This window comes from Astatotilapia calliptera, chromosome 14 (genome assembly GCF_900246225.1).
Source record: "Astatotilapia calliptera chromosome 14, fAstCal1.2, whole genome shotgun sequence".
NCBI classification, from domain to species: Eukaryota; Metazoa; Chordata; class Actinopteri; order Cichliformes; family Cichlidae; genus Astatotilapia; species Astatotilapia calliptera.
The window spans coordinates 8,301,868-8,325,585 of NC_039315.1; the positions used below are offsets into that span (position 1 = coordinate 8,301,868).

The 23,718-nt window shown below is 37.7% G+C and overlaps 2 protein-coding genes across 3 annotated transcripts in view; both read right to left on the bottom strand.

Annotated features, from left to right (window-relative positions):
- LOC113037029 (TIAM Rac1 associated GEF 1) overlaps window positions 1-5,634 on the bottom strand; it is a 41,265-nt gene extending 35,631 nt beyond the window's left edge. Inside the window, exon 1 of one of the 2 annotated variants that reach the window (XM_026193736.1) lies at window positions 5,145-5,634. The gene's annotated coding sequence lies outside the window, so the exon portion shown is untranslated. Of the gene's footprint in view, window positions 1-5,077 lie in introns of both variants that reach the window. The other variant, XM_026193733.1, reaches the window with a different exon arrangement.
- A 70-nt stretch (window positions 5,635-5,704) lies between these two features.
- The window catches only part of LOC113037030 (splicing factor, arginine/serine-rich 15-like), a 28,335-nt gene continuing 10,321 nt past the window's right edge, over window positions 5,705-23,718 (bottom strand). Inside the window, exons 17-18 of the mRNA XM_026193738.1 lie at window positions 6,979-7,117; window positions 5,705-6,772 (exon numbers count right to left, since the gene is read on the bottom strand). Coding sequence (XP_026049523.1) covers window positions 6,342-6,772; window positions 6,979-7,117 — 570 coding nt within the window. The 3' untranslated portion in view covers window positions 5,705-6,341. The remainder of the gene's footprint in view (window positions 6,773-6,978; window positions 7,118-23,718) is intronic.

The following is a 23,718-nucleotide window of genomic DNA, read 5'->3' on the forward strand; positions in this document are numbered from 1 at the left end:
CTCAAGAGTAGACTTCAAAGACGCTGGTATAGAGAGAGAAATAATTTAGAGTGTAAAGAAAACGCTGGAACTGATTGGTTGGGATTGATCCTATGCAGCATAGGTGGCTCCCCAATATTAGTTATTAAAAGATGCCAGTAATATTTTAAAGTGTCTTTATAAATTGCTCTGTAGAGTCTGATACATACTAAGCCAGTTACACAAAGCATACACAGTTGTGCCTATAAAACGTGTAAGCTCATGTAAATGTTTTAAATACATTCTGGTAGCTTTCAAAAAAATAATCAGAATATCATTTAATATGTCTATTATATCATAAAAGATAAAAAAAAATATAGGCAAAAGCAATAGCAACTGGATAGCTGAAACATGCAAATTATTAATATTTTAAATGTATAAATCGGTTTAAAAGTCAAGTAATTATCTAAAATCTACCTTTCTCTTAACTAGAGGCATTTAAAACACCAATAGCGACATAAAGCACTTGTACTTTATGTGACCTAGACTTATCTTACCACATTTTAGTACAGATTAACTTCCATGTGACCAAATAAATGTTTTTTGAGGGAGCTTTGAAAGCATATCCTTGGCAACCAATTGTTTTTGTATGCCGGTGAAAGCGCATTCGACGCAGATTCAAACCAAGGCAAGCAAAAAGGGGCTCTGAAAAGTTATTTTTTGTGACCAATGGTGTGTTAAAGTTAGCTCAACTCCCATCACCCCAAAGTGACTCATAGCCTCAGCAGTTTTGTGCACTTAGTATCTATTATTCATCCTAAACCACAAGGCTGTATCAGCCACGTGAAGCTGATGATCATCGCCATGTGCATTTTTGACAGCTGGTCACACGTTTCTTCTCACAGCTCAGAAATAGAAGGAACACAGCTTTAACACGATGTTTAAATACTCATTTATCTTTCCAAAAGCCATTGCGGAAAACGCGTACTAAAGGCGCTACTGAATACTGCATGTACACAATAATATCCCAATAACAAGGTAATAAGGTTCTGAAGCTCTTGTTTGCTGTGAAGTTGATTTGACAAAGAAGCACAATGTTATTCATGCCGTCTTTGAGAATGTTAATCTAAGTCTGTAATAATTTATGAGAAGCCTGCGTTTTCATTGTGCTTAGAGGTCAGGCTTACAGTCATACAAAATGCCTCTGCAGCACTTTCGAAGCTAAAACTTAGGAAGTTAAAGTCCTTTGGTTTTCTTGCTTTCTAAGCTTAGTGGAATACAACACAAGTTTCTCTCACAGTATATGGAGTGCATCACAGTTACACTGATGTGCAGCACTGCTGGAGGCGTTGTCCTCTGGAAGCATCTGGGATCAAATCTTGGCAAGCCCTTTAGATGCTTCTCGAGATAATGCAAACTGTCAGCATATTAGGAATTCAACATAACAGACATTTCATAGCCAGGAATACACGGCGACTTCCTGAGAATCTGTGTTAAATTAGAAAAACATGAAAGACCTTTCGAAATGCATGTGATATGAAGACACGGGGTTCAAAGGTTGTTTCAAGTACAATGCTTAAGATTTAGAATAAAATTACTACACTTGACTACACGTGTAGCAAACAATGAGCAACATCCTTAACCATCCTAAGATGGATATTAATAATATTCTCTAATGGAGACGGATGTCCTGTCAGGAGAAACGAGGGAATGCCGAGCTCTCGTCTGCCACACCGTATCACATGGATGTAAACAGAAGTGGATTGGAAAGCATGGGTGTCCTTAATTAATCTACTCAAAACTGTTGTACTAAACATTTTGAGATCAACGGATAAAAAAAAATAAAAAAATGGATAACTTCACTTGTGCATATGGCTGCAATGTGAAATATGTCTTAGTCTGTTATAAAAATCTGTCGGTCCATGGAGTATTAGAGCACATAATTCTCACAAGATAAATCTGGCAACCAACCTCTGAAGACCATATTTATCACAAGACTCTGGATAGCAGAGTTTGCAGCTGCAACATCAATGTTACACAATAGTGTCAGATCACAAAAAAAAAAATTGTGTATAACAACCTGATTCAAGTTTTACCTTAAACTTCGAAACATTAAACGTTCCGTTATGAAAAACGGAAGGCAAGAAAATTCTCACATTTGACAAACTTTTTTACCTTTCAACAAGAATTTAAATGATATATCCATGTTCAGAGTTGCTGGTTTCCCATTTGATTCTCATTCAGAGTCAATGGATCAATCAAGTGCTGATCAGTAGTTCTACCATTAAATATTTGGGGAGCTTGGACTCTGCTAAAGCAAGTAGGATACTGACAGAAACTCACAACTCCATGTAAGCCAGGAGTTTGTTCAGATGCTTTACAATTCTTGCAAGCAATGTGCAATTAGGAATATAGAGGTGGTTGTTTTATTGCCAAAAGCTAATAAGCAGCGTAATGGCTGTTAGTAATATTTTCCTGCGTGTACATGGCACTGAGGCTTTAGCTCAACTCAATACTCTCATTGTAATACCTACAATCAGCGGCTTAGCAGTATAAAATAAGTTTCCTTTTGGAAAGGATTTCCAGCTCTGTGGTTGTGGTCTAACTTCTGTAATTAATATTTCCACAACACGCCTCCTCTCCTACTCGCTGACTGTTTAAATGGATTGTTTGAAAAGCCAACACTGGGATACCAGTGATCTAACAAAAATCCAGCCGTGGTTGTGAAGTTACAATTCAAACCACTGTAGTGCAAAAGGTAGTAGTAAGTTTACATTTCAGTGAATGGTTGGCGTTAGTATGATCACACTGATCTCTGTATGTTATTTACTTGGCACTAAGCAAAAAACACTAGACTGCCTTCAGTATTTACTTTGCACCAATTTGCAAATGAATGAAGAGTTATGTGCAAGTGGGATGGAAATGAATAATTCAAAAAGAGCACTTATGAGGGTTAGATTATGCGCATCTCGAGAAATCAACTTTGCTTGGTAGTACATTTCTGTACACGCATGAAGAACAAAGTCATGGATTGTACCAAAAGCCAACAAATTACCATAAAACTGTGCAGGGATTCTTTCATGAGCAGAGTTGTTGGACTGCTTCATGCTGGTCTAACATTTGAGATCTTTGAGATGCAAAGTTAACAACTGTTGACGCAAGCCAGAGGGGAGAAATATTAAGTGCAACTTTACAACAAAAATAAGGGGGCAGAGAAAGAGTGAGGTCTCTGTGCAGGCATGTCATACATGCAAGCTTGCACTCAAGTTACCACTTCGAAGGAAACCCTGAGGCCAAGCTGCTGGATGCTCATAAAGATGGTCGTTTGATTTCCGTGGTTCTCCACTTTCATTGTTATGGAAAGGTTCTGTAAACACTGGAAGAATACCTTCCAAACACATGTAGGGAAACCTGCTCCTTTTTAAGCTTTTAGGCCATCCACAAATAGGTACTCACCATAACAAACCAAACAACCCCCCAAAATGTGCAGGATCTTTTAAATATTGAGATAACTCAAGAAATAATGGGAATTTTAACTAAAAACTACTGCGTGAAGAAACAAAACTCAAAGGGCACCCACCTTATTCCTTTTGGAGGTATGCTTAACAGACCTGTGGTGTTTAAATCCATCCACAATGACTTCTATGAACATTTAAAGATACATTTTTTCTTCTGTCACCTTTGAAACTGACTTAATTCCAAAGACAGATATGAACAGTGTTAGTTTTCAGTTATCATCGTGTTAGTTTATCATCATGTAACAGGGCAAAAAAGAAGCGCATAATTTGCATTGAAAACTAGCCCTGTGGTATTTAAATCAAGTTTCCCCTTCCTGATACCTTTCATCTCTAAATGTATGCCTGATGTGGTTTGGGCTTGTTTTATTGGATGTCATTCAGCATTTTTTGATACCCAAAAACTAGTTGATCCGTTTTTTCCCTCCTCATTAATACTTGCAACAACTTGACTGCATTTGCATGTGGGTCTGCAGCATGTATGTGCTTATAAGCTGTCGTGGCAATTGTGAATTTAAGTGTACTTCACAAACCCTGGATGTTCAAAGGTTCAGCTGCACTTCAAGTGATGCAACAACACATGACTGTTAGCCATCCTGTTACTGTAACTTCAGTCTTTATAAAAGTTATTTTCCGCTGTGTATTGTAACAGTTAAGATGTTATTGCTGGTATTATCTTTACAAGTGCTTCAATCACTTGCACAGTAGGCAGTGTCTTGGCTCGCAAGACATAGGAGCTGCTGACTAAGAAGCTGCACCACAACCAAATAGGGTGAGATATTTTTTTATGAGCCCATGTTTCTCCTGATAGCATGAACTGCAAAAACACGTTGGCTAGTTGTAAATTAATAGTAATCACTATCTATCTATTTTCCCTCCATATATATGAAATCTGATGCGGCTAAAGACCTACACAGTGACAAGACAGGAAGTAACACTTTCAGCAGCAGTCTATGGCAGTGACGCTGCAACAAACGTGACATAAGGTCATTGGAGTACACAAATGAGCTGCCGCTTTTCAGTTGAGTCACCTGCATACGGTCTGTTTACTAAGGTGTAGTCTCATTACACCAACAAACAGCGCTGGATCAGTGATGTGCTGTGCTTCATGCAACAATGTACCGCACTCAAATCACACGCTTCTCATTTTCGAAACTGTCCAAATGACCACGGAGGTGCTCAAAAACCTGCAAGGTGTCAAGGCGGGCATCTTGCCCGCTCTGCACATCTTGCATAATTTGTTCATGCTGGTGTATTCATACACTGGGCTCGAACGGCTGGACATGCATGTTAACCCAGCTGCGTGTCTCCCATCATTCAGGCACAGCACATGACTGTTTGCACCCCCAAAACAACCGAGGTGAGACTGAATTATTGGGCATCAAAACTCCGCGCACAAAAAAGCCGCATCTTGCCCGGCTCGTCCGCTGGACCGCACCGCCAGCTTCAGTGCGGCAGCGTCTGTCACCACTGATAAACTTGTATGATTGAGTGATGCGATCATGCGTGAAGACGGCGCTAGGACCACGCGGGAGTTTGATCGGATATCGAGCCGATTTTTCCTTCTAATGATGCGGGCGGCGTGGTAAGCCGGGTCTCCTTACCTGTCTCCGCCTCGGTCATGATTTGCCCGCTTGCGCTCTAACATTGAAATTCCCATGTTTCACACACCGGTAATGCCCATCCATGTCTCACAATCCAGTCGCTTCTCCAAGGTCTGCCTGTCCACGGACCATGCGTGTTGTTTCCACACCGCTGAGAGGGGCGGAGCCCACGGCCCTTGGAGACGGAGTACAAGTGGATCATGAGAATGCCACTTATGTTTTCTCACAGCCAATCGGCTGTGCAGCTTCGAATCGGCGTCCAGTGACTTTGTCCACTAAATGTTTTGGTGTACAAAAAGAAAATAATAAGAACCGGAGACCATAAAAAAAGATCTCTGCGCATTTCTCCTTATTGCAGAATGCTTGCGCGTCTAGCGCCTGGAGGTCTTTCTGTGTAAGCAAATCTATGCGAGGTGATATGTGATGGAGACTGAACTCGGTTTAAGCAGTGTAAGCAACCATCAGTCATTATCACTGTCGAGATTTCATAGCTAAAATCTGCAAATTCGTGACCAGTTATAATAAGACAGGCGCCAAGGTATGAAACAAACTCCTTTAAAACAAATATCACAGGATCTGCGTGCGCCTTTCCAAAGGTTCCTGAAATTTCTGTTATGTTAAACCCCCTCATGCAGGACAATTTATTAACAAAATAACTTTGATCAACAGAAATACATCACATGATCAAATGGCAGTAACTCTTCAATATTCACTCCACATGATCCTACAAGGTGTGACCTTAGGAAACAGGGTGTACTCTACCCTCTACTGGCAGGAATGAAATATTCTTCACATGACAACCTTTTTTTTTTCCATGTGAAGACTTAAATATCAACGTAGTACAAAGGCAGTCTACTAAAAACAAAATACCAAAAATGTTATATAATTTTCTTCCATACACAAAACTCTGATAAAGGAATATGCTCAAAAATACAGACATTGCCTTTGTTTGTACCTGCACCTACCAATTAAAGACTCAACCATAAACTCCACAACTTTTAGGTATACAAAAAAAATAACAAACAGCTACAAGCAATTACATTATTTACAGCAACAAATCTCTTGGTTGATGAACTTAAAGAAGTTGGTATCACATCACAAAATAGTGTATTCCTTTTCATTTTGGACGCTGGGAAAGGGATCTGGTGCAGTGACAATTTTAAACAGTTTTTTTGATGCACCACTCACAGATAACAGCAGTCTTTGTCACAGTGGTTCCACATAAACCCCGCTCCTTTCCATAGGTTCATTAGTCCTCTTGCATTTACCACCTCCCTCTGTGAAAAGGTGGACACCCAAATCCAGGCCTCGCATTTCGGAACTGCCTTCCTTCCCTGTCATTTATGCTCTCGGGTCCCATGGAAGGATGTCGATGGAAGGGGGGACCGCGAGGAGGGAACGGCATGGGCATTCTGAACCTGTCTGATGGAAACATGGGTCCTCCTGGAATCATTTGCGGGGGCATTTGTGGCATGCTTGGAGGTGAGAGGAAAGGAGGCATATGAGGATTTGTCATGCCGGGAGGCGGTTGCAGAGGTGGCATACCCGGGCTGTGTCCCTGCATGATAGCAGGGCTCGGCAGGGTCATTACTGGTGATGTGGGATGCCCCAGCTGGTTGGCAGTCATGACATCAACAGAAGCACCTTTCTTTCCTTTAGGATCTTCTGTGGATATCTCTGGAGATTTTATACTTCCTGTTGCAAAAGAGTTTAAGATAAGGTTGTATTGATTTTCAAACAGAAATGAAGTATAATTGCAGCAGGAAAAAAAAGAGAAAACATTTAAAGAAATGCAGCATAGATTTTTACTAAATTTAAACACAATCTACTTTGACTGCCACTGAATCTTAGGTTTAGATAACAGATTTTAAAATCCATAGCATTTAGCGAAGATTTCTCACCGGCTGCCAACTTTGTTGGATCAAACTCTGTGGGGATGAAAGGAACTCCTGCTGGAGGCATGGATGTAGGAGATAGCATAATAGGGCTTGGGAAGACAGGCGAACTTCCGATGAGTTCTGTCTGTTGAACTGGTGGTAACTGGAAGACAAAGAAATATAATGGTATCCTTAAAATTAGTGTAAATGAAAAAGATAATCTTTCTGATGTGACCTTAAAGATTTTTTTTTAAATTCAATTCAATTTTACGTATATAGCGCCAAATCACAACAACAGTCACCACAAGGTACTTGCTGTTGTATGGTAAAGACTCTACAATAATAGAGAGAAAACCCAACAATCAAACGATTCCCTTTAAGCAAACACTTGGTAATAGCGTGAAGGAAACACTCCCTTTAACAGGAAGCAACATCTGATTCTGGTTCAGCATCTTCTGATTCCATAGCATAATGTTGCTCATTGATAACACCCACTGGTATTTTTTTGGTGTCACTTGAAAAAAAAAAAGTTTTTAATTGGTATTTTATTTTACAGCATTCCTCAAAGTTTTCATTAATCCACAGAAAACTGAGTTCTCTGCTGCTAATCACACAATATCAAACTGAAATAAACATTAAAGCTGTTGCAAAAGGTTAAAAGGTTGGCATGTGGCAGATGCCCACAGATCAACAAGAGGCTAACACCTTCACCTTGGAAAGTAGATTGCACAGTAGATTTAAGCACTGTATTTGTTTATTTGCAATACAATTTTTGAAATTGCACCAATGTTTGGTCAGGTAAAATATGACTTTTATGTCTTTAAATCTGCTAAAATTCATCCCAGTCTGATTTATGATCAAAGATATGAAAGGCATCAAAGTGTGCCATGTTGACATTTAGGCAATCATTTACAAGTCAGTAATCATTTTAAGAGGAATCAGTCTCATAAAACTTTACCAGAAACAGAATAAGTTGGTTATGTGACACTGATTACAAAGAAAAAGACCACCACTTCTATGTGAACGAACTGAACTTTAAAGGGCATGGCATTTAAAAAAGGTTTTAGTTAGGAAGTTCAGATTTTAGACAAATGTTTTACTTTCAGGTCATTTTTAACTGAACTGAACCACTAGGACCTCGGATACCTTTTCCATACATGACAGCAGCTCTATATATACAGGGAGTGCAGAATTATTAGGCAAGTTGTATTTTTGAGGAATAATGTTATTATTGAACAACAACCATGTTCTCAATGAACCCAAAAAACTCATTAATATCAAAGCTGAATGTTTTTGGAAGTAGTTTTTAGTTTGTTTTTAGTTTTAGCTATTTTAGGGGGATATCTGTGTGTGCAGGTGACTATTACTGTGCATAATTATTAGGCAACTTAACAAAAAACAAATATATACCCATTTCAATTATTTATTTTTACCAGTGACACCAATATAACATCTCCACATTCACAAATATACATTTCTGACATTCAAAAACAAAACAAAAACAAATCAGCGACCAATATAGCCACCTTTCTTTGCAAGGACACTCAAAAGCCTGCCATCCATGGATTCTGTCAGTGTTTTGATCTGTTCACCATCAACATTGCGTGCAGCAGCAACCACAGCCTCCCAGACACTGTTCAGAGAGGTGTACTGTTTTCCCTCCTTGTAACTCTCACATTTGATGATGGACCACAGGTTCTCAATGGGGTTCAGATCAGGTGAACAAGGTGGCCATGTCATTAGTTTTTCTTCTTTTATACCCTTTCTTGCCAGCCACGCTGTGGAGTACTTGGACGCGTGTGATGGAGCATTGTCCTGCATGAAAATCATGTTTTTCTTGAAGGATGCAGACTTCTTCCTGTACCACTGCTTGAAGAAGGTGTCTTCCAGAAACTGGCAGTAGGACTGAGCTTGACTCCATCCTCAACCCGAAAAGGCCCCACAAGCTCATCTTTGATGATAGCAGCCCAAACCAGTACTCCACCTCCACCTTGCTGGCGTCTGAGTCGGACTGGAGCTCTCTGCCCTTTACCAATCCAGCCACGGGCCCATCCATCTGGCCCATCAAGACTCACTCTCATTTCATCAGTCCATAAAACCTTAGAAAAACCAGTCTTGAGATATTTCTTGGCTCAGTCTTGACGTTTCAGCTTGTGTGTCTTGTTCAGTGGTGGTCGTCTTTCAGCCTTTCTTACCTTGGCCATGTCTCTGAGTATTGCACACCTTGTGCTTTTGGGCACTCCAGTGATGTTGCAGCTCTGAAATATGGCCAAACTGGTGGCAAGTGGCATCTTGGCAGCTGCACGCTTGACTTTTCTCAGTTCATGGGCAGTTATTTTGCGCCTTGGTTTTTCCGCACACTTCTTGCGACCCTGTTGACTATTTTGAATGAAACGCTTGATTGTTCGATGATCACGCTTCAGAAGCTTTGCAATTTTGAGACTGCTGCATCCCTCTGCAAGATATCTCACTATTTTTGACTTTTCTGAGCCTGTCAAGTCCTTCTTTTGACCCATTTTGCCAAAGGAAAGGACGTTGCCTAATAATTATGCACACCTGATATAGGGTGTTGATGTCATTAGACCACACCCCTTCTCATTACAGAGACGCACATCACCTAATATGCTTAATTGGTAGTAGGCTTTCGAGCCTATACAGCTTGGAGTAAGACAACATGCATGAAGAGGATGATGTGGACAAAATACCCATTTGCCTAATAATTCTGCACTCCCTGTATTTTTATAAAGTTTTTCCATTCACTTTCAGTATCCGAGGTTTGAAGTTGCATTTGTCTCTACATACCCAGCGAACAGTAAAACACACACCTCTGAACCGGCATAAACAAAAACGTCAGATATGACACTTTTGCCAGACTGAACAGTTTAATCATTTCACTTACTTTTAAGAGAATTGTATTACATTTTACTTTAAACATACTTTAAGAAGTTTATAGTGCAGTAAATAAAAATCAAATAAAGGTTGCATGGAGGATGTCTTCTTTGACAACACAATTATTATGTAGGAGTAATGGATAATAGTTACTGATTTGTGAATAATTGCAAATGAATAACTTGAGCTTATATTACAGTTTTATACTACAGTATATTTCTAACTAAATCGTCAGCTCATTCTTTTTCTCTAGACAATATTTTCTTAACCCAAATTTTGTGATATATTTTAACTTGAAAAAAAAAAAGCAGATGTTGAATATAAAAATTAGATCAGAGGTCAAATGTAACATGATATTTGGATGCAAACTATAATGGGAGATTTAGAATCCCAAAATGTTGTCAGTGCAAACAAAGGCAGCAGAACTGTAAACACAGATCTAAAGATAAAAACCATTTTATGAAAGCTGACCTAATAAAAGCTTGACCTTATTTGACCTTGAAGAGAGGTCAGAGGTCAGAGTAACACGATATTTAAAAATCCCAAATATATTTTCCTTTATATTTATATGTTCACAACGTAAACAATGGCAGTTAGAAACAAAGTTTTATATAGCTCTATATAGCACTATTATCACTTTGGATCACTTTATTGAACTTGAAAGAGAGGTCAAAGGTCAATGTAACATGACATTTTAAATCTGTATAAGGTACTTTCTGTATTTTGATAATGTACAGCACACTTGTAAGAATCATAGTTTCTAGCTTGTCAGGTTATAAGGCTTTATTCAATGAATGACTTTATTTCTCTTTTTAAAAATTAAAGCAACAAAGTCCAGTTTGAATAAAAGCCGCCAAAGCTCAAATAGTTAGGGAAAAGATTAAACATTAAATATGTCCAGGTGTTTGACCTGAGAAAGGTTTTTTTCACCCCAGCACTTGTCTACTTAGTGAAGCATTGTAAATAGTGTTCATCACAAATAGGAAAAAACAAATCACAAAATAGGGTCAAATAAGTAACATAGAGCAACCCAAACAGACAAACACTGTACCTCTATGACACAGACTGAGAGCTTACTGTAGTATCATGGATATCACTGAACTGCCTTTCTAATCATAGAACTTTTAATTGTATTCAGTCGCAGGAAAATATTTGTGAAGCCTTTGGTATTAACATGATTTCTGTATTGATTACACATGAAAAGGTCTGATGTTCTTCTTAATGGATGAACAACTAGAAGTTAAAATACACTTTTGTAAACTTCCAGTTTTGTGCATTTCTATTATGCTTCCTCTAAAGTCCTGTGAATGTTATGTGTGAGCTATGGTTTACATTTTCCATCATCTCTGCATAGTAATATAGGGCTGCCTTTCACTCTATGATAGCTGGGATACACTCCAGGTTCCCACAACCCCAAATCGGATAAGCAGAAGAAAATGGATGAATCCCCAAAGTTTCATCTTCCCCTTTCATTTTAAAATAAAAGAATACAAGTTTTATGAAATTTAAGTTCATATGCAATATCAGAAGTATACATTGCTACTAGCAACAAAATTAATCTTTCTAAAATAAAAATACTATAGAAAAAAGTTATATTACAATGTTTATCTATATAATTCATGAGAATTATTTATTTAATAACAAAATTTTAAAAAAAATTAACTAAATTACCATTTATTATTTTAGGTCTGACTACATTATTTAAAGTATAACAATACATAATAATAAGGAACATTTTCATGATGCTACGCTTGCTGTATGAATGCATCCTCAGGTAATTTAGTTTAGATACAGTATTGTACCGAGTATTAAGGCAGCCCTTATCTGTTTACTATTTGTTTCACACTTTACATTTTGTTGTTTTCACTGAATTCAGGGTGTTTGGGATAACAGACATGCTGAAAGTGAAGCTCTTGCCAATCAGATGTTTTTAAGATGATATTGCATGGTGGGTCAGAATCTGATGCTATTTTTCTGCCTTCATAATTTTATTAAATCTGACAAGATCACTGGCTGAAATTAAATGCCAAACCATGACAGAGCCTCCACAGTATGTTAGAGGTTGCTGTAGGCATTCACTGTTGCACCCATCTCCCAATATAATATAAACTAAAGATTTTACATTTGGATTCATTCATAAAACTGAGTTTCAGTTCAGTTCTTGTTTAATTTGGCATAGCTCACCCCTTTCTGCCCATTTCCCGTCCTTAAAAATGGCTTCTTGACAGCCATCCTTCGACTAAGACCACATAGGAGTCTTTGGTAAGCAGATGAATGAGTTGAAGGCCCAGATGCATCTCTTAGGTCTTTTGTCAGGTCTTTCCTGGATTGTTTTCCTGTTTCTTAAGGACATGACTTTCTGACACTGTTCATCTGCTGCAGATTTTAAAGCCTGCCTCTTCTTCTTACCTCTTCTTGTCCAGTTTCCTCAAAATATTTAAGAGCATATTGCATTATATCAATACATGCCAAATTTCTGGCTACAGGCTCTTTGGAATTGAGGTTGGTGGCGAAAAATACAATTTCATGCCTGTCAGACTGCGTCACCATTGGCATTTTCCATTGATTCAATTACAGAAATGGGAATAATTTTCATTGAATATGACAAGATGCAAGTAACACAGTCTCTAAATATACAATTTCAAGTTGGTTCTGTTATATGTACACAACACTGGATCGTTCACTGAGTTCCGTGTCTTTTTTATGCTTTAATGATTCTTGAATCAGTGTTAGGTGACAGATTTAAAAAAAGAAAGTCCTGTGAAAATGGTCAGGTACAAGGACTGGACTGAAAATGAGCAAAAAAGCAGAAGGTTGTCAAAAGCAAAACTTTGAAAGACCTCAAGCCTGGAGAACTAGACCTGGACTTTTGCACAGTACTATATATATATATATATATATCTTAAGAATAAGATAAAAATCAATAGACATCCTATTTTTTTTAGTTTTCAACTACAGGAAAGAATTTCAATAATTCTCAATAATTCCATCTGCAAACCTAAATTCATGCAAGTTATGCTTGTGACCCCTTGAATGCACGATAATCACTGATCAGTAAATCAGTGAACACATGAGGTTAAAAGGCTAGCAAATGCTGCAGATTGATCACTATTTGTTTCTGCCCAGACATTCTCTCCTTGGTGCCACGGAAACTGGAGAACAAATCTTGGTGCTTGTATAGAATACAATATGCTGCTCACCCTTCTTTGCGACTTCCTAATATCAGGACAACTAATACACACAAACCAGAAATATTTGGATTCATGTGTTAAAAGTTAAGTTGTAACCTCTGATGTGCACTCGTTAAAACAATCTTCTTTAGATGTAAATCTTAAATATGTCATGAATGTCGTCAGTAACTCACAGGAGTTGCCAATTAATCATTCGTCACATATTTAATGATTTTCATAATGCCACCACTATGAATTACATTTGGAGACAACTACACATGCACGTGTCTTTTTTTAAATTTAGATATATTATTAAAAGATATGTGGCCACCATATCACCGTATCCCTGTTTTAAAGTCTTAATGTTCATAAATTCATGAGGGTATCTGTAGCCAGAAGTCACAGAAGAGGTTAGCAAGGTGGATCCATGTATCGTGCACACACTCTGATTAGTACCAAACAGAAAATACTACAATTTCAATAACAAAGACTGAAGCACAAACAGGTTGCTGTCCATCTGGCTAAACAGCCAGCAGTAATATTTGTCAGATAGCATACATGGTTGAGAACTCTGTGATTCAATTGAGAAGAGATTAAGCTTGGCAGATAGCTGCTAGCCACAGCTACACAAGTATAAACAGATAACTAATAAAAATAATGCCATCTGTACAGTTTTATGTAGGTGTAGTTTAGCTACCAGGACGGACCAGTACCTTACTGTAAACTTATTTTTAAAGTTGGCCATTTAAACATGAAAGTCTATGGGGACTGACTCACTGCTTGAACCAACCTCAAGTGGCCACTTGAGGAAATGCAGTTCTAACCACTTTCATATTAACTGCACGTTGCAGCACCCACAGTTTCCACATGTCGGTTGTATGATGTACATTGACAACAAAAAGCATGCAAAGCATTTGGAATATTGTAATATCTCCATTGATTACTCATGAAATGTGATCTGATCTTGAGCCTAATCACAATTATTGAAAAAGAATCTGACTAAACTAATAACTAAAAGTAACAGTAAATTAGTAACCACAGTTGTACTTCTCATATCTTTACTGAGCATACTAAATAATAATTCAAATTGCAGGCTGAAAAAAATTATTTCAATACCTGTGCTGCCAACTTCTCCAAAAGACACTTAAAATGGGAGAAGTGTAGGTTGTAGTCCCTCCCTATAAATAAAGGCACAGTGGGTGGCCTGCAAAAATCTCACCAAGAGCAGCATTCACACTTTCCAGGTAATGATATATAACAGATGACGGTAGGTATTAATAATATTTTTCTGTAGGTAGCTGAGAAGAATTTCCAGCTTTCTGGATACAGGTTTGGGGGGGGGGGGGGGGGGGGGGGAGAAGCCCACACATCAACTTCATAGCCTCATTCCAACTGCGAAACATGATGAATGGCATGGGGCTGCTGTGCTACAGGGCATGGATGCAGTGGGAGCCACTGAAACACACAGAAATACTGATGAACACTAAGTTTTGTAGATTGTAAGGAAACAAAAATTCTTCTTACCAATGTACACACTGTGTCTGATGGAGGCTGTGAGCCAAAATAATTCTGACTAAGTGAAGAGTTCACTTACGTTTTCCAAATCTGGACTAAGAGTGTTTAGGAAAAAAATAACTTTAAAAAAAGAGCTTCTGTGTTGAGAGTTTGGATGTCAGATCACATTTTATAAATAATTTAATAAATAATTGAGTTTATATCCCAGTAATTCCAAATCATTCACAACTTTTTAACAATGTAAGCATTTATCTGAAGTCACAGCGTGTAGGAAATGTAACATTGTTCGCATACACCTTGTGGCCCTCCGATGAAGGACATACCCATTCTACATTCAGCCTAAACTACCATCACTTGATTTAAGATTAGCAGTTTTAATCTTAGGTAAAAAGCTGATTTGTTTCTTCAGGCAAGACAAAGGAATGCTGAAAAAAAGCTACATTTAATCTGGACAGCAGTCACCAGGGTTTAATACTTATAATTTTACTGAAAAGCCAAATTGAGACTCCACAGTGGTGTACATTTCTGTCTGCAATACTGCATAGTTTGATACTGCCATTGGAGGGAACCAAAGGGAGGATTTTTCCACACTGAAGTCTGAAGTTTAAATGGTCAAGGCACTGAAGGGGGCAAGAGTATAGTAAGTTTTTCCAACATTGCCACATCTACCTTTTCTTAAATTTTTACAAATAACTACCTGGGGCAGGAATGTATAATTTAACTCCCTGCTGCTGTGACCAATACACTATATGTTCAAAATTTTCTGTCACGTCTCTTAAATCTTTGAAATTAGTCCAATTGCCATAGTATAAAATCAAGCATGCAGCCATGCAGTTTGCCTTTACAAACATTTGTGAAAGAATGGGCCGTTTAAAAGAGTTTGTGGAACTCAAGCATGGTACTGTCATAGGGGCCCTTCCCAGATATTTCACCATCAACTGTAAGTGGTTTCACTGTAAAATGGAAACATTTATGAACCACAGCAATTAAGCCACAAAATTCAGATGGGGTTACCATGGGTTTGAGCCGCATAGTGTGTAAAAATCACCAACAGTTGACTTGTTGCTGACTCAATGACTCCAATTTTAAACCTCACGTGGCATGAATATCAGTACTAACACTGTGTGCTGGGAGTTTCGAGTTATGGTGTTCCAGCTCCAATAGTTGTAATATTCAGGTGGCCCAGCACGTCTGTCTAGAAAGTATGTGTTAGCCTTCCGGACACAGCTATCAGCCTTTGGCAGATGATGAAATTTACTGATAAGAGCTGATCAAATTAATCTATTAAGTCATGTGAATTCTGCACTAGCCAAACGTAAAAAAAACTTTTTTAAAATGTCTAGTTTCATTTCCCCCTCAAGATTTCTTTCATTTCAGTACAATATATACAAAGAAAAAAAGTGTATTGTTGAAAAGACCCCCCCCCCAAAAAAAAAAAAAACATATGGCTATTGGCATGGAAAAAACAGACTTGATAAGTTATAACTGGGTAGCAACATAATGGTCTGCTCTTACCCTGGTGTTTCACTCCATCAGCAGAGTATAACAACTGCTTCATGTTTCCTGCAGGCTATTCCCACAGAGGAAGCCCCATGAGGCACGGAGCCAGGCATAAGCTGTTTGATCAAGCTCTGATCCTTGATGAGTGTCAACTCAATGCTTTCAATCAAAATAATTCATTTGGTCTTTGCCTATTGTGCTACTTAGAAGACTTGTGAAAAGACAGTAGCGAGATAACCTACAATAAACGGAACTTAAGAACCGACAATTTAGGATTCTTCTCTTTTTTAAGGACAAATATTCAAAGAGCCATTTTATTATGATGAAAATTTCCATCATCTTCCAACAATCCCATGGCATCATCAGGGTGCGAAGCACATCCAAAAATAATTGTTATGACCCTTACCTTTGTGGAGACTCATGTGAGCCTGATGTTCTTCAAACATGGATCTAGATCATTCTTGTATTACTCGATGTAACCGAAGAATCCCCTCTTTTCTTGAAATTTCACCTCATTTCAATATGACTGAAACAACACTGCATATATTTTTCATAACACAAGTTAATGAATGCTGAACTAGCAGAACCTGAAACGCATGCCTCTAAATACTGTGCATTTTAATCAGTTTAATATTTTAGAATGGAAATGAACTTTGAACACACATAGTTGGATCCCTAAAAAGAGATATATGAAATTTTAAAAGACCTGTTTTTTTAACAAACAAAAAACATGTTTAATACTAAATAAATAAAATTAAATAAATACATGTACATTCAGCTACTTTCTTTTTTCCTCAAGAATTTGTGAAATCAGATGAAACCCCAAGTTTAATGTGGGACACATTTCACGCAGGTTGCCCTTCCTGACACAACCCTATTACTCTATTTTTTGGAGCTTGGGCCCAACCCAAGAAGTACACTAGCTTGTTATCCCCTGAGGCTAGGTTTTGGTCTCCTCCCTTCACGTGTAAGGTTAATGTGTTAACTACTACACAAAACACCCCCCACCCCAGATAACATATCCTTAATGGTCATGGCAAGTTGTAGAAAAAGGTTACTCAGAAAAATGAAAACAATACCATATAGAAGTTTAAGGTAATTTACATAAAAATGCTGTTCACTTTGTGCTGTTAAAATGTTTTTGTTGCCCGTGGATTGCCACACTATAACAGAAGTTAAACTGTGTCAACAGTCTGGATGACCTATGAGTTAACTGATTGTTTCTTGTTACTTTAGGTATTTTCATCATTTTGATGCGTCTTTACCAGAGTAAGAACAGTTTTGGTCTTTATAGTTTTTGCCTTTTCCAAATGTAATAAAAGAAACATCTTTTATAATGTCTGTGAAACATTGCGTAAGAATGTCTGTTTTTTAAATATTCTATGGTTATTTGTCAATAGTGAATAATGCATTATGAGAGCTATAACTGATGATTAAAAATAAGTAGTAATTAATCAACATGTTTATGTGAGTTGGTTTGAATTTTTTGGGCTTCTATTGAGACACTCTGCTTAAAACAATAGTAATATTTGCCATTAAGCAGAGCAGAGGACTTTAACCTTTAAAAGAAAAAAACAGAACATTCACAGGGTGTTATGATGCAAAATATTTCTTCTACTTCTACAGATTTTTTTCCCCAACAAAGCTCGGTCCATCAAACTTCTGTGAAGTGACAAAAGTGTAAAGGCTGAAAATGACACAAGCCACGAGCTCCAAGGCTCGTTTCCTCATTAATAAGATGCAGAAGCTGGAATGATTTGCTGACAAGCCAACCACACTGTGTTGAGCATGTCAATCTTTGATTCAATTGCATGTTTGGTGCATACATTTTCTACCTGGCACTGTTTAGCTCTGTGTCCTCCTTTCCAATGTCTCTTCCTCGACCACTTCTCTCCTGCTGCTGCTGCTCTTGATGTTGGCTGACATCAAAACTCCACAGAGTCAGTCAACACTTACTGCTTCATGTTATTTGACATCATTTGACGCTCATACCTCCCAGGTGACATGATGTACAGACGGAAGAGCCAGTAAACGTAGCTGGGATGTGCCGATCCAAGGAGAAAACTGTAAAACTGCAGCTTCTCTGGACAGCTGAAGTCTATCAGTGTATGAAAAAAAGATTGCCGGTGCATCCTGTGATGTACTCATGTCAAGACAATGTCAAGACATCAATGCTGAGAGGTATTACATACATAGGAAACAATCGGTATTTTGTATAAGTTTCTAGTATTTTGTCAGTATTTTTTCTCAGATACTCAGTTATTTTAGTCGGATGATGTTACGGAATGCAGTTTCTTTTTTAACAGAAGTTTTTTTCTGAAAAGGTTTCTTCAGTTTGTACTCAGTATTCAAAACATGTGGTTTGTATACTCCTGCAATAATCACAACTTCTGACTTTCCCAAGCAGAGCACAGAGGAAGACCAAACATTTATATAAAGAGGTTAACTCCAAAAGACAAAATCACTTCAGGTCTACATGACTCACATGGTTGCCATGTATATCATCCAAAGTGAAACTTTCCCAAAAGCCATTCAAACAGACTTTGGATGGACATTATTTCGACGTGCAGGATTATTGCCACAGAACTTCAAAGAAATAATAAGTTGGTAAAATATTTCTGTATGATCTTACAGTTCAGGCAGAGGGAAGATGTCATTAGCGAAACAAGTAGTCAACAACATGAGTATTTTTGCTGCAGTATTCTGCAGATGCTGCAGGATTAGTAATGACAGCATTTAAAGATCACATACATAAACTAATCCCCCAACTAGTGCGGTGGGTATAACTTCTCAAGGCTAGTGACCACAACTATTTTAAACAACACTAGCAGCAAATCATTTGTTTAATGAAGAAGTCCAGAAAAAGACTCATGTGGTTTATAAGCATTCACTTCATCTCAGTGTGAAATTTTGTTCTTTTCTGTTTCAACATTTATGTGTTTACTGTGCTCATCTCATGTGCCTGTTCACATCAGAAACGCATCAAGTGGAGGTGAAGAAAAACTGGTTAAAAGACCTGACTGGTCAGTTTTCGAGACCGCTCTCTCTAATTGAACAAAAACAAAGTACGGACCAGAGTGTGGGCCGGCGTTTTCTATTGGAGATGCAGCAAGAAAGTGAGAGGCTACATGCAAATGGATGAGGGAAAAGCAGGGTCAAATTTGTATAGTCACAAATTTGCATACATTGAATGTAACAAAGGTATAGTTGTAAAGCATTTAAGTGACTTTAAGGCATGTTTGGATTATTTTTTATTATCGCCTTGAGAAGGATTAAATGGTGATACCTGTAGGTATCACGGTCTGTCAAAACGACCAACATGGTCTGTCAAGTTCCTTCACTGACTGAAATTTTTCTCTGCATCCATTTTATATCCTTTGGCATAATGTGGTTCAGCGTGCAAACTACTGCAATGACTACTTGCAAGACAGCTTGACATCTGGCCATCAAGCAAATAGCCTTTATTAATATAATCTGGTGGTGAGGACAGTCAGTCATCATTCAGCATCAGTCAGAGGATGGCATAAAAACAGTTGTTTCAGTAGGAAATGGGCAAAGACAACACTATCAAAACAGATAGTTTCATACAAGAAACCTGTGATTAATTCATACCTACCCACCTAACCAGACTAAGAGAAATGGTTTTATTGTTGGTAGGCATTAAGGAGTTTTTCCCTTTCATAATTGATCCATGTTCCAAGTCCAGCAGAGATTTAGTTGGAGTTATATGTGACCCTCAAACCTGCTGTATTATTAAAATAAGTTCAGCTGCTCCTCAAAGATAAATTCTTAGAGGTTAATGTTATTTGACTGTATGTGGGGTGAGACTAACTCCGTTAAGATCAAGATCTTGAAGAATTGGGTAATAGCGTAAAAACAAAGAAATGAACAAACAAACAAAATCATGTTTCCAATACTCAAAAATTGGCCAGTTTGCTACAGTTGCTGTCGGCTTACCTTGTCTCCCACTTTGATATTCCTCTTCCCACTTGGACTTTAAGTCCCACCAGCAGCCAACAGTCACGCATAGTCAATTCGAACTTTTCTTCCAAGTGAGGTGCTAGAAAGCCTATTTTAGCTTGTAGCTTTAGGTTCTTAGAGTCAGGAGGACTTAAATGTTACTTTTAGGTTTATTAAAAAATAATAATAAAAATCGTGATTAAACGTGAGACTCACTCTTTTATATTATTGTCTATACTTTCATGAAAACTATTTACTTTTTTTTTTTTTACTTGGTTATATGTTAAAATTCACACCCACTCCAACCCATATTTTTCATATATTTTTGTAATTCAAGCACTGATCAATGATTAACTCGTGATTTTTGTAATAAGTAAAAGTTACACAATTACTAATAAATTTGCCCAGCACACATTCTGAAAAGCACAGCTTGAATACTGAAACAGAGAAAGGATAACAGGAATATTTCCCTCTACACACACCACAATAATTAAAAGATTGTATGATTCCCATTTTATTGGAATAAGTTATATGATACAGTACAAGATTATTGAGTTAAGGTGCAAGCATATTTCAAGACAGAAAGAAGAATTTAAGATAAGCACTGCTGAATGTAAGGCCTACCAGTAGAGGAGCCTATCTGAATTGTGGACATGCAGATTTTTTGGATGCAGAGAGTAAATAGTCTGAAATTCATTTAAAACAGAAATACGAGAATTTCTTTAGTAAGACTGCCAAAGGTCAGTATATGATCTCTACTGATTATGCCTCAAACTATTCCCCTTCCCATGAAAGTTTAACATGTATTCTTTGACTATACAAGATTATAATATATTCCTACCCTGACAACATGCTGGTACCTACAGCTGCCCTTTCCCTATGTGTAGGATACCTAGTGAAAAATGGTAAAAGCATTCTCACTAACTGTAGTGCTCAGTCTGGTTTAGGCAAAGACTACCTGAGCAGAACATGCAGGAGGTGGGTCATCCACAGGTTACTTATGAATTTAAACTATATAGAATAGACCTTGCTATATTCTCACATGGTCACAATAGGGTCTTATATTAAGAACGTAACACATAAAAGAGCGTTTGGTCTGATTTGACCACGTTGGATCTGTTCATTCTCACACAGCTACAGGAAGTAATGCCTATAAAAGCTCAAATACATCCTCTGTGTGTGACAATGGCTTTAGATTAGTCCGTTTTAACAAACACTTACAGTTGCAGGGGTAAACAAACAGAACAGCTCCCCTTTTAACTGCAATATGGATCAATGTGTTGGCTTTCAGGGGAATTATTCACAAACATGGAAAACTAATATGTATAATTATGTCTGCGAAGGTTCTCAGTCATCCTGAACATTGTAGTCCTTTGACAATATGTATAATTAGTTTTCATGAGTGCATGTTAACCTGCAATAACTGTGTTTTTGTCCTGTCCTATTTAGACAGGAAAGAGATCCTTTATTGAGACCACCATGTTTTGCAAAAGCCTACAATTAAACAAAGGATAGACGTGTATAAATGATAAAATGCATTCAGAAGCATGAAGGTGAGTAGTTTGTATTTAAGTGGTTTGTATTTACAAATTTAACCTAAGAAGCTTAATTCTGTCTGATCAACACATGTGTAACACAACCACAGTGACAATGACGCAGTTATCAAAGATATAACTTCTGTCTCACCCACAGACTGCAGAGAACAAATGTTATTTTAAAGTTTTTCTAGAGCCAAAAACAAACTTATATTACTTATCAGAAAACCTGCTCAACAATAATGAACATATACATAAGTGATCTTTTTGACTCCTCCCTTCCATACTGGTATGTTTTATACAGCCACAGCGCACATGTTAAACTAATATGACTAGTGCAAGCTAAAATAAAGTCCCTATGCAGAAAAACCGCTGCATTCTTGTAAACTTTACTGTGGGCTGAAGGTAGCTGGCCCTGCTCTCTCTCAGCAGAGAAACCAAGTGGTTCCCAGTGAAATGATTTTGGCAAAGGTAATAATATGGTAAAGGTAATAATCACTAAAAATGCTATTATAACAGTTTTCTCCCTGCATTTATGTTTTTAAATTATATGCCACCAAATGAATAGATCTGTTATGTGTGCCAGTTGTAACTTATTTTGTAGAATTATCAAATTGTATTTTTATGGGTATGGCTTTGACATTCCCAAAAAAAGGCCAGTTTGGAGACTAAAGCAGCGGTCCCCAACCTTTTTTGTGCCATGGACCTGTTTATGTCCGACAATATTTTCACGTAAGGTGTCGGGGATAAAGACAACAAAATAAAACCAGTACCAGTATAAAAAAAACAATACAAAACAGGATTTATTCATAACACACGTGAAAAGACCCAGGGAAACCGAGTTAACGATAAAAAAAAGAAAAAATGATAAAAACCGATAAAAACCATAAATTTCACACCCGCGCCTCAACTCCCACGGCCCAGTACCTAACGACTCACGGACCGGTACCAGTTCATGGCCCGGGGGTTGGGGACCGCTGTTCTAAAGTATCTATGGGTAACTTGACAAAAAACGTTTTGCATAAGAATCAAAATGGTAACTAAAGCTTACAGAGGCCTGAAGCATAACTCAAGCATAAACACATTACACTGCTTTTTCACCTTCATGAAACAAAACTGTGCATATAAAAAAAGAGTAAAAACCATGGTAACTGTAGGATGCAGATGCCTGAAGCATAAACACATGATAATGTTTATTCCCTTCTCGAAGCTCAACTTTGTGCATGCAGATTTAAAACAAGGGCTAAAGTGTAAGCTTACTACAAATTTCTTTTAAACACAACTAACAAGTTGCATTTACATTTATTTCCTTTACAGGTTATTGGCAAAATGTATGCCAGAGTAGCAGTCTCACCACTGAGAACAAAGCTGATAAGCACTTTTTCCCTGGTATTTGTGCATGGTACCATCTGACCTTCAGCCCACCAGTTGTGATTTTACCAGAAATAAGCACAAGTCTGTGATGTACTCCAGCATGTTTATGTTGTACATATTTTGCTTTCACTGTCTATTTCCTCACCATTTACATTCCTGAAGTGCTCAAAAACTGCACTTTACATTCTGCACATAGACACAATCACCACTGGAAGGTAATTATCTTGTGTTGTGTATTGTTATTGTATATTTGCTACACCACAACACTACAGTAAACCTGAAGGACACAGCCAGTCTTTTCTAAACCAGTTTTCAATGCCAGCTGGTTCTTGGTCTCCCTTGTGCTGCCAAACGATCAAACAACCGAAATTGTCCTCAATCTGGTCATTTAAGAAAAACATCTCATACATTTTTAATCACACCCCTAAAGATCTTTAAGTGCTCCTTAAAAAAGTATGTTTTGACCTACACACAATGTAGCAATGCACAGCAACATACTAATTCTTAGTTTTTTCCCTCATCTTTTTGATATTTTAACAAATGTTTTCATTTCATATTTTTTCCATTTCCTTTCCTCCTTCCTCTTACACCTGTGTGCAGTAGCAGGGGCAGCGATGATGTCTGCATTCTCCCAACATCAGCTGGTTGCATTACACAACTCCACCCAGCCAGCTGTATCCCATTCTCATGGTGAAAGTCATTATAAATGCTTTAACACACTGAGCAGAACTTAGAAATGAAAGAAATGTGAAACATGTTTCTTTAATATTCTGCCTTCTCTTAAATAATTTATTAAATCTTCAACGCAGTGATGTGACTTT